This window comes from Schistocerca serialis, chromosome 6 (genome assembly GCF_023864345.2).
Source record: "Schistocerca serialis cubense isolate TAMUIC-IGC-003099 chromosome 6, iqSchSeri2.2, whole genome shotgun sequence".
NCBI lineage: Eukaryota > Metazoa > Arthropoda > Insecta > Orthoptera > Acrididae > Schistocerca > Schistocerca serialis.
The window spans coordinates 131,984,994-132,003,954 of record NC_064643.1 but is presented as its reverse complement, the minus strand read 5'-3'; the positions used below and the strand labels follow the sequence as shown (position 1 = coordinate 132,003,954).

Sequence of the window (18,961 nt, the reverse complement as noted above, 5' to 3'; positions counted from 1 at the left end):
CCTGCCTGGTGTGTCCCCATCTCTGCTTTTGAATCTCTGAAATCTACACTGTTACAGGTCTTTTATCTCAGCCTTCAACTTTGTGTGCCTCCCTTGGAACGAATTTCGGCCAAACGTCCATATGACCTCTTCTGCTTCCTATCTCGTTAAGGACTGTTTCCTACAGTTTGTTCCTGTTAACGGAAGTTTAATGCAGTGACATTTTGAAGCAGAAAACGCAAGTGGCAGTGCCGTAGCATCTGTCCAGACCAGTCATCGCCACAAAGGAAGAGGGAGTAAGAAAACTAATCCTTTAAGTCTGGTCACAGATTCGAACTCCACATAAAATTCCGAGTAAACTGATACCTAACTCAAACCAGTCGGTAAATTAATTAACAATTCATCAAACATGTAACGAATTGGTCCTACTAAATTAATTTTGCCAAGTCTGCAGAGATTACTGAGGTATTGTCTACATAGATTAGCATCGGTTGGAGGGACAGGACAAATTTAACATTCGACATTTAATTAATATAGAAAACACCCAAGATGGCGAAATCTAGCTTGGTTTTCTGGCCGTTATTTCGAATCATCGTTGAAGCCACGGGGTGCTGGGAGGACACGCCGTTCTCCCGCGTTCTGAGAATTCGCGCCAGTTCAGGTCATTCATCTTGAGGGCCGGAAATCGACCACTCCAGGCGACCAGGGCAGCAGGAACGGTTCCACCTCTCACCCGTGTTAGGTTGGCTACAAGGACCTTTACGTGTACCGTGGAGGTGTACCGTAGCTCATGGACCGAGTCTGCTACATGATGGAGCAGCTCTCCAGCCTATTCCGGTGCAGTTTCTACAGGAGTACAACAATGCGATTTTTAGTGCACGGCACTTATCGCCATTTAATGGTTAGTGCTTCCCATTACCTTGGTAACAGCCTAGGTTAGCCATCCGCGAGCCACTCGTGATGTTTGAAGTTATTAATCACATCGCAATCTTAATGGTTACGGCTGTATTACAGCTATGTCAGCGAACCAAGATACTGGTCCTGCAAAAAATGGTTCAAATGGCTCTGAGCACTATGGTACTGAACATCTATGGTCATCAGTCCCCTAGAACTTAGAACTACTTAAACCGAACGACATCACACAACACCCAGCCATCACGAGGCAGAGAAAATCCCTGACCCCGCCGGGAATCGAACCCGGGAACCCGAGCGTGGGAAGCGAGAACGCTACCGCACGACCACGAGATGCGGGCTACTGGTCCTGCAGATCGACAGTAGCGTCATAAGCTGTTTTTGCCGACTAGTTTTACTCGTGTCATAAGCGTGGACCAATTGTTAGTTTCTTCTGTTATAGTGACACCCGTTATTTCATTGCTGTGCTCTCTCTGGAGACTGGTCTTTACTCTGAAGACAGTTTTGTTGTGTGAGCTTGAGTACTTTCAACTTGTCACACAGAGAGTCTATAGCTCGTCCAATAGCTACGTTCTGTGAGAGATAATCTATGGAAACTTGTGACACGGTTTCACTTATGTGTTTATTTTTAATATATATTTTTCCAGATTATTCCAAGTTTCACTGATTATAGCTTCCTTACTGTCCACTTTTATAAATCCCTTACTAGGCGATGAAACACTTGTTGTAAGAAAAGAAGTCCGACGCCTGGGACAGAAGATCCGCAGGTGAGAAATCTGCTAGGGAACAATATCACGCGGTGCTTCTTTGCTAATCTGCTACAGTTACATCTACCGAGACGCATGCGCTGCAAAAGTAACTCTTTACAAATGATCAGCATTTGAGCACAGCCAAAAAATTAGTAGGGGTAGCAATATAAGCATTTTGTGTATGAGGATAGATTACACAGAAAACTTCTTGTGGAGACTGTGATATTGCTGCTCGCATCAGGATCCCACGACTGTCAGTAGGATTTGGAATCAGTGAGTTGAGGACAGCCATTCCTTAATGGCGTGCATGGCCTCTACGGCCCCACATGACTAGCGCTTGTAAGGGCAAAGACATCGTTTGCTCGGCCATGCCGGGTTGTGTACCCAAGTCACACACACCTCTAGTCAGGAAGTGGACTTGTTTCTAGCAAGACAAGAAACCACACAGACGGCATAACATGGACTGGACAACACAGACTGTCAGTGTGCGGACAGAACAGCAGAGAGAGGTGTACTGGCAGTGGTGCGCCCAGCAACAACACTGTACACACAAGTGACACCACGCGGACTATTCATATGAGCCCTGGTTCTGCATACAGCGTGACGATGGACATATCCACGTGCGTAGCTTCTGAGGAGAACGAAAGTTACCAGATTGCTTTTGGAACAATCAGCACTTGGTGCGATGCTAATGGGCACCATTGAGTACAGTACACAACACTGTAGCGTCTTTACTATTTCCTCGTGTCTGCCGTAACATCTTTCACCTGAAATATCTCTGTGTTAGATATACATCCCGTGTGCTCTGCTCGTCTATTGTTTATATCAGCATGAAGTCTGAATGCTCCCAAGCCAAAAAAATAATAATAATAATAATAATAATAATAATAATTGACTTCTCTAGCTGAGACCTAAGGAATATTTTCTGCGATTTTGCTTTCCGAAGCTCAGGGTATGGAACACGTGATTCACAGTTTATGGGATTCGTATCCCTCTACACAACAGAGCCTCGTACCTGATTCTCGTATTCCAGACGCATTGTTTTATTCCGTTTGACATCTTTCTGTGTTCCTCAAATTGCTGAGGAGTCGGATTTAATTTGTACCATCTCTATTGTCCGTCATTAGTTGTAAGCTAGTTTTCAGTATTCCCTCTTGGACTGAGAGTATGTTTAAAGTAAATACCTGAACACCTCCCAGTAGGATGATATTATACGCTATATTGCAAACTGGTACTTAGGTCCATGGTTTCGTGGTGAACACATGCACGCATTATTACGCGTTAATAGAAACCGGTTGGTATAATAAACCATTTGTGAAGCAGGAGCATTTTTCACAGTTAAAATGTAATCATGTTGGTTGCTGCGTAAGTTCGCACCGTTTTTGCTTTGCACGTCGTTATTCCAGTAGCTGTGAGTTTATCTATCGGTTGTCATACCTTATTTTTAGTTCACTGTTGATATTTTAGTTTACATATTGTCATTTTGTCATTTGGAGAATGTGGGTGCGGCTGTGAACGCTAGAAAATGGAGTGACAAGTGGAGAAATCTGAATATTTCCCACATATTCTTCTGCTTGAGTTCAGTACAGGGGTGACAGCAGCGGAGGCTGTCAGAAACGTTTGCACAGTGTGAGGGATAATGGCGTTGGACAGAGCACGGCAAGAAAATTTTTTCATGGTTAACTCTCCACATTCAGCAAGTGCTTTGGGGTTTGATGAGGGTTATTTAAACGCATGACAGCACAATTACCCTCGTCAGTGTACACAAGAACTGGAAAATGTGATGAGCTGTGGCCATTCCACCATAATGAGACCCTCGCATGTAGAGGGTAAAGTTCAATAATCGGGTTATGGGTACCGCATCCTCTAAGCCCAAATAACAAAAATCAGCGGCTGCACCTTCGCTTACTCGTCATCAATTGGCTCTTGCACACAGCGACAGTCACTATCCTATACCGTTACTGGCAATGATTAATGATATCCTTATGCTGACATAAAGAAAATAAAGGAATGGTAGAGTCCAAATTAAGCAGCAACTCACTGTACTTGTGCACATCCACAAAAGATAATGTTATGCATGTGGTGAGCGACGATGTGTTGTACTGTGAAGTGCTTCCCCAAGGTGTAACCATCATTGCCGACATTTACTGTCAACAACTGAGATGTCTTGCAGATGCAGTCCAAGAACAAGTAGTGATGCTACTTGGCTGTAACGCGGACCCTCATTGCGCTAGACTGGCAAAGAGTATTACACAGTAATTGGATTGTAAGGTGCACACACCTTATTCATCTGATCTTGAGCCCTCAGATTTTCACCTTTTCTGGTCTCGGTCGAACAACCTTCAAGAAACTTGCTTTCCAGATGAAAATGCGCTAAGAGCATGGCTTGACGAGTTCTCCTAGTCACGTGACTTCTACAGCTGCAGCATCGAAACGTTATCTCAGTGTTTGCAGACTGTTGTAAATAGTAAAGGAGAGTATATTGTTGATGACTAAACTCTCTGTTATGTGTATTTGTTGTGTATATTAAACTTGTAAACAAAGTTATGATCTTATGCACAAACCTAATATTTAGCAAAGTAAGAATATCGTTACGAAGTTCTAATCCTATAAAAAGGAACAGCTCTACTAAATTCTCACTGTCCTTTAACAAGCGATACGGAATGTGACAGTCACACAAAAATTAGTGTAACCTACGCCAATGCAAGACCTACGTCCGTAGGAAGGATTCTGGGAACCTGCAGTGCATCTGTAAGGAAATCCCATACACGTCGCTACTGCTCCAATACTGAAGTTTTGTCCAGCGTTTGGAGTCCTTATCAACATGCATCACAACAGACATGAAACGATTTCAGAGACACACTGCTAGCATCATTATAGGTTGGCAGAGTCAAAGTGGAAGTGTAGCAGAAAAGTTTGGGTAACTTATATGGGAATCCTTGGAAGAAAGAGAACGTAGTTCTCGGGAAATTCTGTCGAGTACATTTAAAGAGCCTTTATTTCAAGAAGACTGCGCAACCTATAAGCTATCATCATGATGCACAGGCATCATGAGAAAATGATAATAGATGTTAGGCCAAGTAAAAGGGCTCAGTAAGCACTTGGAAGAGAAAAGTAGGTTGACAATTTTTCCTCGCAGTGTCCACACACAGATGAGCCAAAACATTATGAAATTTTCCCCATCACTAAGCTGAATGCCACCTGCTGGCGCTGCAGTCACGTGACGCTGTAGGAAAGTTAAGTACACTGGTGAGCGAAAACTTAAGGACGAAAGTAACTTTTGCATGGCGGCTAACTGCCAGGTAAGTCAGCGATGAAACTCGGACCTAGTGTAGAAAGAACTGTACAGTACAGTAGAGAAGAAAACTGAAAGCAGTGCATAAAGAGATGAACAGAATATTCAAAGACAGTAATAATTACACTCAAGTCACCACAATTCATGGTGATCCCCTGGGCGTTGCAAGGGGTGGTACATGATATTTAATAGGGTTTGTGATCACTACTGACAGTAATGCATGCTCTGCAACGTCTCACATGTTGGCCATGAGACTGGTAAAAAGTTTTTGTGGTAGGGCGTTCTATTCCTGCACCAGCGGCATTGACAACTGCCAGATAGTCATTGGAGCATATAGACATGCTGCAATACATTGCCCCAACGCAACCCACATGTGCCCAATGGGATTTAAGTTGGGGGATGGGAAGGCCAGTCCATCTGCTAAATATCCTTTCGTTCCTAGTTCTCTTCCACCTGCACTGTCCAATGCGGGCATGCATTACCATAGATAAGAATCACATTAGGGCTGAATACAACACTGAAAAGATGCATATAGGGAAGAAGCACTATGTGACAGTAACACTGACTGATGAGTGTATGTGCTCAAAGATCTGGTCATTACACCGACGCAACATCATGCCTCCACACAGAATAGCACCTCGACCACCAACATGATCAAGAATGCTGGACGTAGCCTCAGATGACGAGAGGAGAGAACACACAGCCCACTGAGGAACATTGTTGTTTCCATAGTCCAAATGCAATGGCATGGGGAGGTGTGATGTTGCATGGGTGTACTAGCAGCAAAATCTTTGTACACAATATACTCGCTGGTCAGTGTTACTCTGACATTGTACTCCTACCCAATATGTGTCTTATAAGGTATGCATGTGGCGACAGTGCACGGCCGCATCCGACTGCGAAGGTTCAGGAGCTCTTAGAATGAGAGGATATGCAACGGATTGAGTGTCCTTCCCATTTCCCCTTGAGTATGTATGGGGCGTGTTGGGAAGACATGTAGCAGCACATCCACATATAACAGCGACCATCCAGGAGTTTCCACCTATGCTGGCGGAGGAATAGACAGGAGCTCTTAGAATGGGAGGATATGCAATGGATTGAGTGTCCTTCCCATTTCCCCTTGAGTATGTATGGGACGTGTTGGGAAGACATGTAGCAGTACATCCACATATAACAGCGACCATCCAGGAGTTTCCAACTATGCTGGCGGAGGAATAGACAGGAGCTCTTAGAATGAGAGGAAATGCAACGGATTGAGTGTCCTTCCCATTTCCCCTTGAGTATGTATGGGACGTGTTGGGAAGACATGTAGCAGTACATCCACATATACCAGCGACCATCCAGGAGTTTCCAACTATGCTGGCGGAGGAATAGACAGGAGCTCTTAGAATGAGAGGATATGCAACGGATTGAGTGCCCTTCCCATTTCCCCTTGAGTATGTATGGGACGTGTTGGGAAGACATGTAGCAGTACATCCACATATAACAGCGACCATCCAGGAGTTTCCAACTATGCTGGCGGAGGAATAGAGTGCCCTACCACAAGACCTTCTTACCAGCATGGTAGAACGTTGCAGAGCATGAATTGATGTCAGTGGTGACCACACACCCTATTAAGAAGCATGTTGCTCCTTTTGCAAAGCCTGTAGCACCATCATGAATTGTGGTAACTTCAGTGTAATTATTGTCTTTGAATAAAAGTGTCACTTCTGTTCGCCTCACTGCATATTTTTTTCAGTTGCCGTCTATACTAACTGCAGAAGGTCTTTCTACATGTAATCCAAGTTTCATCAAGTTATGTTACTTGGCTATTAACCGCCATGCGAAAGTTACTTTCGTCCTTATGTTTTGGACGCCAGTATATACAGGGTGGTCCATTGATCGTGGCCGGGCCAAATATCTCACGAAATAAGCGTCAAACGGAAAAAGTACAAAGGACGAAACTTGTCTAGCTTGAAGGGGGAAACCAGATGGCGCTATGGTTGGCCCGCTAGATGGCGCTGCCATAGGTCAAACGGATATGAACTGCTATTTTTTTTAATATGAACCCCCACTTTTTATTACATATTCGTGTTCTACGTAAATAAATATGAATGTTTTAGTTGGACCACTTTTTTCGCTTTGTGACAGATGGCGCTGTAGCAGTCACAAACATATGGCTCACAATTTTAGACAAACAGTTGCTAACAGGTAGGTTTTTTAAATTAAAATACAGAACGTAGGTACGTTTGAACATTTTATTTCGGTTGTTCCAATGTGATACATGTACCTTTGTGAACGTATCATTTCTGAGAACGCATGCTGTTACAGCGTGATTACCTGTAAATACCACATTAACGCAATAAATGCTCAAAATGATGTCCGTCAACCTCAATGCATTTGGCAATACGTGTAACGACATTCCTCTCAACAGCGAGTAGTTTGCCTTCCGTAATGTTCGCACATGCATTGACAATGCGGTGACGCATGTTGTCAGGCATTGTCGGTGGATCACGATGGCAAATGTCCTCCAACTGTCCCCACAGAAAGAAATCCGGGGACGTCAGATCCAGTGAACGTGAGGGCCATGGTATGGTGCTTCGACGACCAATCCACCTGTCATGAAATATGATATTCAGTACCGCTTCAACCGCACGCAAGCTATGTGCCGGACATCCATCATGTTGGAAGTACATCGCCATTCAGTCACGCAGTGAAACATTTTGTAGTAACATCGGTAGAACATTACGTAGGAAACCAGCATATGTTGCACCATTTAGATTGCCATCAATAAAATGGGCGCCAATTATCCTTCCTCCCATAATGCCGCACCATACATTAACCCGCCAAGGTCGCCCAATAGTGCCCAATAGTGCATATTATGCCGGTTTACGTTACCGCTGTTGGTGAATGACGCTTCGTCGCTAAATAGAACGCACGCAAAAAATCTGTCATCGTCCCGTAATTTCTCTTGTGCCCAGTGGCAGAACTGTACACGACGTTCAAAGTCGTCGCCATGCAATTCCTGGTGCATAGAAATATGGTACGGGTGCAGTTGATGTTGATGTAGCATTCTCAACACCGACGTTTTTGAGATTCCCGATTCTCGCCCAATTTGTCTACTACTGATGTGCGGATTAGCCGCGACAGCAGCTTAAACGCCTACTTGGGCATCATCATTTGTTGCAGATCGTGGTTGAGGTTCCACATGTGGCTGAACACTTCTGTTTCCTTAAATAACGTAACTATCCGGCGAATGGTCCGGACACTTGGATGATGTCGTCCAGGATACCGAGCAGCGTACGTAGCACGCGCCCGTTGGTCATTTTGATCAACACGATATCGGCCTTTTTCGCAACTGGCGAACGGTCCATTTTAATACGGGCAATGTATCACGAAGCAAATACCGTCCGCACTGGCGGAATGTTACGTGATACGACGTACTTATACGTTTGTGACTATTACAGCGCCATCTATCACAAAGCAAAAAAAGTGGTCCAACTAAAACATTCATATTTCTTTACGAACTACACGAATATGTAATAAAAAATGGGGGTTCCTATTTAAAAAGACGCAGTTGATATCCCTTTGACCTATGGCAGCGGCTGGTCCCGGTGGAGGTTCAAGTCCTCCCTCGGGCATGGGTGTGTGTGTGTGTGTCCTTAGGATACTTTAGGTTAAGTAGTGTGTAAGCTTAGGGCCTGATGACCTTGAAGTTAAGTCCCATAAGATTTCACACACATTTGAACATTTTTGAACCTATGGCAGCGCCATCTAGCGGGCCAACCATAGCGCCATCAGGTTTCCCCCTTCAAGCTAGACGAGTTTCTTTCTTTGTAGTTTTTCGTTTGATGCTTATTTCGTGAGATACTTGGCCCGGTCACTATCAATGGACCACTCTGTATAAGTAGAGCACACGCGAATGGGGATCATTGTAGCGTGATATGGGCCGAAATCCTCTGACATAAAGCCTTTAAAGAATGGTACAGTCATATAGCCTGTAGCGTAGAATGAGGATCTCGGAAATGCCCGCTGATGACCTTGCTGTTTATCGCCCTCCGCCATAAATCATCCTCATCATCGGAAATGCCGATCTTGATCGATTGTTGGTGCGCTACTGCCCTAAGCATCTATGGAAAGTGGTAGAAGGAAAACATACCACGAGTATACGACAAGATTTTGAGGACCTCGCCTGATCATAGAATTTGGTGGTCGAAAGGATGCACGCTCTGTAAAGCATGATAGGCGACTATCTGTGTCAGATCCAACGAGTACAATACTGGTGCAGACATGATTTGAAGCATTAAGTTCTGACGAACCCTACAAGTTACCACATTGAGTCAAAGACATCATAAATTACGAATCCAGTAGGCACAGCATCAACAAGTGTGGACTGCGATGAATGGAAACATGTTGTTGGTCAGATGAATCACATTACACTAGGCCGCTAGTCTTGTCAGTATACGCCGTCATCGAGGCGAAAAGGAGATCGAAACTTGCTCTGCACTGTGGTTGCAGACCATTGGGGCAGTATTATATTATGAGGGAGATTCACCTGCGCTTCCATTGGAACTGTGGTAGTAATTGGAGGTACCATCACTGTGGACCATGTCAACATTTCTACGGTCACCTTGAATTGCTTCATGATCCGTGTGATCAGCAATGACGATGGCATTTTCCAGCAGGATGACTGTCACTGTCGCCAGGCCAGAATAATGCTACAATGGTTTTAGAAGACTCACAGTGAGCTCACATTGTTGTCTTGTTCACTAAATTCGTCTGATCTGAACCTGATGGAACACATGTGGGATGGTATTGGTCACCAGTTCGGCATCCACGAACTACTGACCCATAATTTATGGGAAATACGTGGCCTACGTGTAGAGATATGGTGCCACATACATCCGGAAACCCATCAGTGAGTTGTCGAATAGATTCCACGCACGTTCATTGTTGTATAACTTTCCACAAATGAACCAAACTGTTACTTAGGTACTAAGCTCATCAGTGGATATACAGGGTGAAAAGTGTTTAAACCGACAAACTCTGGGAGGTTGTAGGGGACATCAAAACAAATATTTTTCCCTAATGCCATTTCTTCCTGTGAGGAGTATTTAAACCGGTAGAGGAAGATTTCTCTGGTGGCAAATTAATTAAACCAGCAAACACTTTTCCATTTATTTATGACCAAGAGACAACACATTAACACAACCCAATTTCAATTACAGTATACATTCAAAAATGCCTCCATTGACACGTAAACAAAGGTTACACCGTCGGATCACATTCTGTCTGACACGGGCAAAAACCGCAGGAGTGTCCTGAATTGTTCCTGCTGCTGCTACTATTCGGGCAACCAGATCCTCTTCTGATGCAACAGGAGTAGCCTAAACAATGCTGCGCATCTCTCCCCACACAAAAAAGTCCAGAGGGGACACATCTGGGGATCGAGCAGGCCATGGTACCGGAGCACCTCTACCAATCCGCGTTTCTGGGAACCGTCGGTCCAGGAATCGACGCACACGACGACTGAAATGTGTCGGCGCCCCGTCATGTTGGAACCACATGCGTTGTCTTGTAGGGAGCGGGACGTCTTCCAGCAATACCACATGCTGTATGTAAGTCTGCAGGCTTTCGTGGCCGTTGTCACCGAAGTTAAAATCTTCTGTGTTATGAGGCCGCGTCATGTTTCTTCTAAAAAGTTCGACATTTCGACCCCTCTGCTGGGATCATGCTCAGGATCTTTTGGTGTCCACTACTGCTAGTTCTGCTGTTCTAGCAGTAGTGGACACCAAAAGATCCTGAGGAAAATCCCAGCAGAGGGGTCGAACATTTTAGAAGAAACATGACGCGGCCTAATAACCCAGAAGATTTTAACTTCAATTCCACATGCTGCAAGACAGCTTCCTCAAATTGCAGCGTTCTTACCGTGCGACGGCGTCCCTGTCCAGGAAATGTGCTGTATGACCCGGTCTCACGCGGACCTTGGTACACAGCAGCAAAGGTCATTTGATGCGGGATACGGCGATTAGGATATAGTTGTTGAAAAAACCCGCTGTGCAGCTCGTCCATTGTGGTGCGTTTCGTCGTAAGCACCAACCATATCGGTGTATTCACTGCAGGTGTATCGCTCCATTAGTAAACAGAGACAATGCACCACTACACTGGTGGACAGCAGTTGCCTACAACTGATGAGCGTAATACCCCTCTAACAACTGAAGAGCGTAATACGGCCTCTAAAAGTGACGAGTGTAATGTGGCCTCCACCGGTTTAAATAATCCTCATAGGAAAAAATGACATTAGGGAAAAATATTTGTTTTAATGTCCCCTACAACCTCCCAGAGTTTGTCGGTTTAACTAATTTTCACCCTGTAGATGTAACACTACACTTGGCGTGAAAGAAAACTAGATTACTGAGCAGTGAATTGAATGTAGCGGGTGTGAGAGCAGAGGGTGGTGCTGACCGAGGCGCTGGTTGAGCGTGCGCTCCCGCAGGTCTGGGTCGTCGGGCCGGCCCTGGAATTCGTCCCGGCGCAGCGTCTCGAAGACGGCGTCGGCGCCGCAGACGGCGACGGCGGGGACGCTTCCGGGCAGCACGAGCCCCACCACCGGGCCGTACTGCTCGCGCCACGCCTCCAGCCGCAGGTGCGGCTTCGCACCAGCCAGGGACAGGACACTGCCCAGCACGGGCAGGCACGGAGGGCCTGGCAACACGACCACAAGTTCTTGTCACCACTCACACGTCACACAGCGTTACAATCAAAACAAAGTTAAAAGTTAAATATTCATTTCCAGGAATTACAAGCAGTTGAGTGACGGACAGCGTTATACTGTCCGGGAGGCACCGCATCGATTTGAGGCACTCAGGGCTAATTACTGGTATGCCACAACAAGTAAATTTTACCGAAGAGATAAATGAATGCTCAAAAAATTCCATAAATCAGGTGATTATAGGATAATAGGATAATAAGAGGTAAATTTATTGTATTATAAGATACTACATACATTACGACATTTTCTCACATGAAACAGAACATTTTCAACCACTGCGCGTAGTGAACAACAGAATAAGTATAAGGAATACATAGAATTTTGAAGCTTGCCATTGTATATCAACAAAGTTTTAGCGCCAACATTTCGCTTTGCTCATCAAAATTCACGTTTCTCTTAGCTTAATCCAAGAAACTGCTGCCCGCATCTCGTGGTCGTGCGGTAGCGTTCTCGCTTCCCACGCCCGGGTTCCCGGGTTCGATTCCCGGCGGGGTCATGGATTTTCTCTGCCTCGTGATGGCTGGGTGTTGTGTGCTGTCCTTAGGTTAGTTAGGTTTAAGTAGTTCTAAGTTCTAGGGGACTGATGACCATAGATGTTAAGTCCCATAGTGCTCAGAGCCATTTGAACCAAGAAACTGCTATCAATTAGTTCAGGATCATTAACTTGACATCTTCAACTTATGTAGTCCTGTCTTCCTCAGTTGCGTGTAATATTACGGTACATTGATAATTTTTCTTATGGACTGTCTGACAGCAACTGAATAAAACAAAAAATGTTCAAATGTGTGTGAAATCTTATGGGACTTAACTGCTAAGGTCATCAGTCCCTAAGCTTACACACTAATTAACCTAAATATCCTATGGACAAACACACACACCCATGCCCGAGGGAGGACTCGAACCTCCGCCGGGACTAGCCGCACTGTCCATGACTGCAGCGCCCTAGACCTCTCGGCTAATCCCGTGTGTCTGAATAAAACACAATTTTAGTGCCATACGCGTTCCGCCCTTATTTTCTGCAACGCATCATCAGTGGCCTGCAATATGTACATATGTTTGCTATGTAACTTACATTTTTGTCACTATACCGCCGGCCGATGTGGCCGTGCGGTTCTAGGCGCTTCAGTCTGGAAAAGTTTTATAGTTGGTTTAGCATTGGTGAAGCCATCAAATGTGAATACAGTGCAGTCTGGAATTTTCGTACCATATTTAAACACACTTTTCATCATAAAAACTGAAACTGCAGGGTAATTCCAGAAAACATTTGGCAACATGGTTGGAATCCGTATTCTAAACATGAACTGTTGCCGTATCGTGAGACAATTTTTTTTATGATTCTGAAAATCACACGATTGTCACAGTTCTTCCATTAATACCAAATTAAATCCAAAGGAAGAACAAATCCAAAAGATCTTTCGTTGAGGTGAAATTTTCCCTGTGGACAAGCGTAACTTCCGAATATCGTATAACAGTTTAGGCGGAATCATTGGAAACATTAACAAGACCATCTCACGTAACTTTTTGTCACTTTGGTTACTGAAACGTTAACCTGAGGTGGCGGGGCTGCAGCCAATACAACGCTGCCGGCTGCTATTAAATTAGTGATATTCTGATAACGTTATTCCTGTGAAAGGATGTTTATTTTATGACCGTGACTGAGTGTAATGGCAAGTGTAACACCCACGAGATAAATTTTAGCTACAGTGCGACGAGAGGAAATTATGCCTCTAACAGTTATAAACATTATCTATCCGACATACGAAAAATCTGTGAAATAAATATTAATTATTTATATAATATTTTATGATGTAATTGGACATATCTATGTGTATCATACAAAGACAATGATAATTGTAAATTCCTTTTACGATCTGCGTTTGTCTTCCTTTGTTTTTACCTTTTGTTGGTTGGCTTTTGTAGGTTGCGGACGCAAGACGCATATCAAATTGTTAAGAAATTGTAATTATTTTTTAATTATTACTTGAGAATAGAGTTCATTATTATTATAAATATGAGTGAATAATTATTTGTAACTTTAATTCCTCTCTCAGTAAGCATTATCTGTGTTAATCATTTCTTTCCGCTGCAAGGAGTGTAGTGATTGATGATAGCGATTTGTATCGCGTCTTTGTCTGTGTTTTCCTTAGGAAAAAATCAAATGTTTGCTTGATGAAGCCTAAATAGTGCACAATACGAAAGTAAACTTTAATAAGCATTTCAAATACTTATCCTATTTGCTCTAACAATAGAAAGTCTCTATCAATTGTCTGCCGCCATCTTAACAATTATCTCAGCGGCAAATTCTATTACGCAACTCTGCAGACATAAATGCCGAAGGTAATAAAAATGTGTAAAAATAAATGTGCACCGGTGGTCCCGTACTCATTTTAATGAAAATAGTATGAATCAGATTGGTTCTTTAAAAACAGTGCTCATAGCACTATCCATATAACAAACTTTTCTAGCTGATGTATGGAGCCGAAATTAATTACGCACGAGTTGCGAAGAATATTGTTTCAGGTAACATACGTCAGTGTTGTGCGCGGCTGATATTCGGTGGTTTTAATGATCATTTTGCTGAAGATAACTGTTTCCATGATAATCAATAGTTGTATAGAATCTGTTGTATGAACTGTGATTTAGTGACACTTGCACAACTTACAGACAACACTTTAACTCAATGTTAACTTGGATTTCTTTAGTAGCTTGACCAAATCTGTAGCCAGGAGAAAAAAAATTATTTAGTAATTGCTCAATGTAATGAAATAAGATTATCATTTTCATTTACAAATTAGTTAAATACCAAACCACTAAAGAACACAGCGAACGCTACACAAGGTGTTGAACTGCATTTGCTTCCCGAAAGATTGCTATTGAAAGAAATCAGTAGTAAGGTAAACGGGAATTGAACCGAGGTTCTATTAGTAATCAAGTAAACTATAATTACGTAAAAGGAAACGTTCGTCAGCCTAATTACTCAAAGTTGTACCCAGTACTAGCATGCTTCATAAAGAAAGTTAACTGTTGGGCTTGACTTTACTTGATACTGAACTCCTGTTTTGCTGATAAGATACCAGACAATACCACAGTGTGGCAAGTAATGTACCAGTGATTTGACTTGAACTACACGGGAGGAGTATTAATGCGTTTAGGCAACAACTAGCTCTCAATAACAATTACTATGCTTATTACAGTAGGAATACAATGATAATTATAGGAAAATGATTACTAATAGCGTAACACTACTGACATGGACAAGAGATTCTCTTGTCAGTTTGATTATAGGAAATTACTACTATTGAAATAGTTATGAAATAATAGTATCTTTTGTACTAATCATTATTTTCATTCTCAAGAAATATTCTCTACTTTATACACTGAAGCGCCAAAGAAACTGGTATAAGCATGCGTATTCAAATACAGAAATATGTAAACAGGCAGAACACGACGCTGTGGTCGACAACGCCTATATAAAACAAAAAGTATCTGGGGCAGATCTGTTACTGCTGCTACAGTGGCAGGTTATCAAGATTTAAGAGAGTTTGAACATGGTGTCACAGTCGACGCACGAGCAATGGGACACAGCATCTCCGAGGCAGCGATGAAGTGGGGATTTTCCCGTCCGACCATATCACGAGTGTACCGTGAACATCAGGCACCCGGTAAAACATCAAATCTCCGACATCGCTGCAGCCGGAAAAAATACCCTGCAAGAACGGGACCAACACGACTGAAGAGAATCGCTCAACGTGACAGAAGGGCAAACCCTCCGCAAACTGCTTCAGATTTCAGTACTGAGCCATCAACAAGTGTCAGCGTGCGAACCATTCAACGAAACATCATCTATAATGGCTTTCGGAGCCGAAGGCCTACTCGTGTACCCTTGATGACTGCGTGACACAAAGCTTTACGCCTCGCCTGAGCCCGTCAACACTGACATTGGACTGTTGATGCCGGGAAACATATTGCCTGGCCGGAGGAATCTCGTTTCAAATATTATCGAGCGGGTGGAGGTATACGGTATGGAGACAACCTCATCAATCCATGAACACTGATTCAGCAGGGGACCGTTCATGCTGGTAGAGGCTCTCTAATGATGTTGGGCGTGTGCTGTTGGAGTGATATGGGACCCTTGATACGTCTGGATACGAGACTGACAAGTGACACGTATGTAAGCATCCTGCCTGATCACCTACATCCATTCACGTCCACTATGGATTCTGACGGACTAGGGCAATTCCAGCGGGACAATGCGACACCCCACACGTCCAGAATTGCTATAGAGTGGCTCCAGGAACACTCTTCTGAGTTTAAACATTTCCGCTGCTCACCAAACTCCCCAGAAATGAACATTATTGAGCATATCTGGGAAGCCTTGCAACGTACTGTTCACAAGAGATCTCCACCCGGTCGTACTCTTACGGATTTATGGACAGCCCTGCAGGATTCATGGTGTCAATTCTCTCCAGCACTACTTCAGACTCTAATCAAGTCAATGCCACGTCGTGTTGAGGCACTTTTGCGTGTTCGCGGTGACCCTATACAATATTAGGCAGATGTATCAGTTTGTTTGGCTCTTCAGTGTGTTATTTAGTTCAAATGGAACATGCGACACCTGGATCTACTATAGTATGAATAATTGTAGCCAGTAGCTAATTCTTGATTGCTATAATTGTAATATGACATTTAAATTTGGCTCAATTATTAGCATGGGGACCCAGAAACTAATCTACCGGAGACTCATATCGAGGCTGAAAACTTTACTCACCACACAAAATGGACAACACTGTTAACTACACAACATATGAAATTGTAACCACTATTATTTAAAAAAATCTTTGAACTAAATACCTTAAGTCTTCTCTTATTAATTGTACTTTGATGAATCTTTAACTACATATTTATCCAAACTATGTGGAGTATTTCAAAACTTATACTCACTAAACAATTATGTGCTTTACAACTCCACAAAATTTCCCAACTTTCGTTAAAGAAGATAATTGCTTTACAGTAGGATACCCGGATGTATCGTAGCACTTGGCATGGAATCTGTCTAGGTAACTGACTAACGATAAAACACAGTGGCTCAACACAAAGTTTACAGAACACAAACTTGATACTGGAAACGAAACCACATAACTGGACCATGCAATTGTGCAGCAATTATACAGTGGTGGCAGCGACGATCTCCTGAGCTATTGAAAAAAGGCGACGAAAGTATCCATTGCTCTTCCTGTGCAACAAGCTCTGAGAGTTCTCTTCTTAACGTCGGAGTTTCATAGTACAGAGCTAACCAGAGTATGCCATGAATAACAAGCATCATTATTTCCGCATACTAGACCACATCATATAATCTTGCAGTTCTTCTCGCCCCTTTCAGTTCACAAGATGCGCACCCGTATCCTGCTAGCCACCGACTGACTGACTCAAGCCACACAGGAGCCTCGCAGTTTGACCGCCAGATCCGCCGTTTCTGTTCCTGCCTAGCCAGGTCCGTTGCTCAGCGACTTCCCTCTAAGTTTTAATGATTAACAAACTTACTTTCCCTAAGTATGACCCAGTATTACAAATAAATTTTTAGCTTTTTACATTCTTTTACGTCACGTTACTTTTGGTATTACACCTGAGGATCAATTATACACTCCTGGAAATTGAAATAAGAACACCGTGAATTCATTGTCCCAGGAAGGGGAAACTTTATTGACACATTCCTGGGGTCAGATACATCACATGATCACACTGACAGAACCACAGGCACATAGACACAGGCAACAGAGCATGCACAATGTCGGCACTAGTACAGTGTATATCCACCTTTCGCAACAATGCAGGCTGCTATTCTCCCATGGAGACGATCGTAGAGATGCTGGATTTAGTCCTGTGGAACGGCTTGCCATGCCATTTCCACCTGGCGCCTCAGCTGGACGTGCAGACCGCGTGAGACGACGCTTCATCCAGTCCCAAACATGCTCAATGGGGGACAGATCCGGAGATCTTGCTGGCCAGGGTAGTTGACTTACACCTTCTAGAGCACGTTGGGTGGCACGCGATACATGCGGACGTGCATTGTCCTCTTGGAACAGCAAGTTCCCTTGCCGGTCTAGGAATGGTAGAACGATGGTTTCGATGACGGTTTGGATGTACTGTGCACTATTCAGTGTCCCCTCGACGATCACCAGTGGTGTACGGCCAGTGTAGGAGATCGTTCCCCACACCATGATGCCGGGTGTTGGCCCTGTGTGCCTCGGTCGTATGCAGTCCTGATTGTGGCGCTCACCTGCACGGCGCCAAACACGCATACGACCATCATTGGCACCAAGGCAGAAGCGACTCTCATCGCTGAAGACGACACGTCTCCATTCGTCCCTCCATTCACGCCTGTCGCGACACCACTGGAGGCGGGCTGCACGATGTTGGGGCGTGAGCGGAAGACGGCCTAACGGTGTGCGGGACCGTAGCCCAGCTTCATGAAGACGGTTGCGAATGGTCCTCGCCGATACCCCAGGAGCAACAGTGTCCCTAATTTGCTGGGAAGTGGCAGTGCGGTTCCCTACGGCACTGCGTAGGATCCTACGTTCTTGGCGTGCATCCGTGCGTCGCTGCGGTCCGGTCCCAGGTCGACGGGCACGTGCACCTTCCGCCGACCACTGGCGATGACATCGATGTACTGTGGAGACCTCACGCCCCACGTGTTGAGCAATTCGGCGGTACGTCCACCCGGCCTCCCGCATGCCCACTATACGCCCTCGCTCAAAGTCCGTCAACTGCACATACGGTTCACGTCCACGCTGTCGCGGCATGCTACCAGTGTTAAAGACTGCGATGGAGCTCCGTATGCCACGGCAAACTGGCTGACACTGACGGCGGCGGTGCACAAATGCTGCGCAGCTAGCGCCATTCGACGGCCAACACCGCGCTTCCTGGTGTGTCCGCTGTGCCGTGCGTGTGATCATTGCTTGTACAGCCCTCTCGCAGTGTCTGGAGCATGTATGGTGGGTCTGACACACCGGTGTCAATGTGTTCTTTTTTCCATTTCCAGGAGTGTAATTACATAAATTATCAAACATAATGAATAAAACTATTAAATGGATGTTACCTCAAAGATTATAGTTATATAGAAGTCACATTAAGTAAAACCAGACAATGAAGTTAGATAAGAACATTAAAGGTAATATCGATAATTGTGTTACATCCCTGCCCCCTCACCGCTCCAGGGACTTACTTCTCGCCCCGGAAAAGCTAAGAGAAAGAGAGGGGGGGGGGGGGGGGGGGTAA

General features: G+C 44.3%; 1 protein-coding gene across 2 annotated transcripts in view; it reads right to left on the bottom strand.

The window, feature by feature from the left end:
• The window catches only part of LOC126484102 (methyl farnesoate epoxidase-like), a 153,672-nt gene that overhangs the window by 54,681 nt on the left and 80,030 nt on the right, over positions 1 to 18,961 (bottom strand). For both annotated transcript variants that reach the window (XM_050107479.1, XM_050107478.1), the window contains exon 3: positions 11,380 to 11,619. In XM_050107479.1, the coding sequence (XP_049963436.1) occupies positions 11,380 to 11,619 (240 nt within the window). The remainder of the gene's footprint in view (positions 1 to 11,379; positions 11,620 to 18,961) is intronic.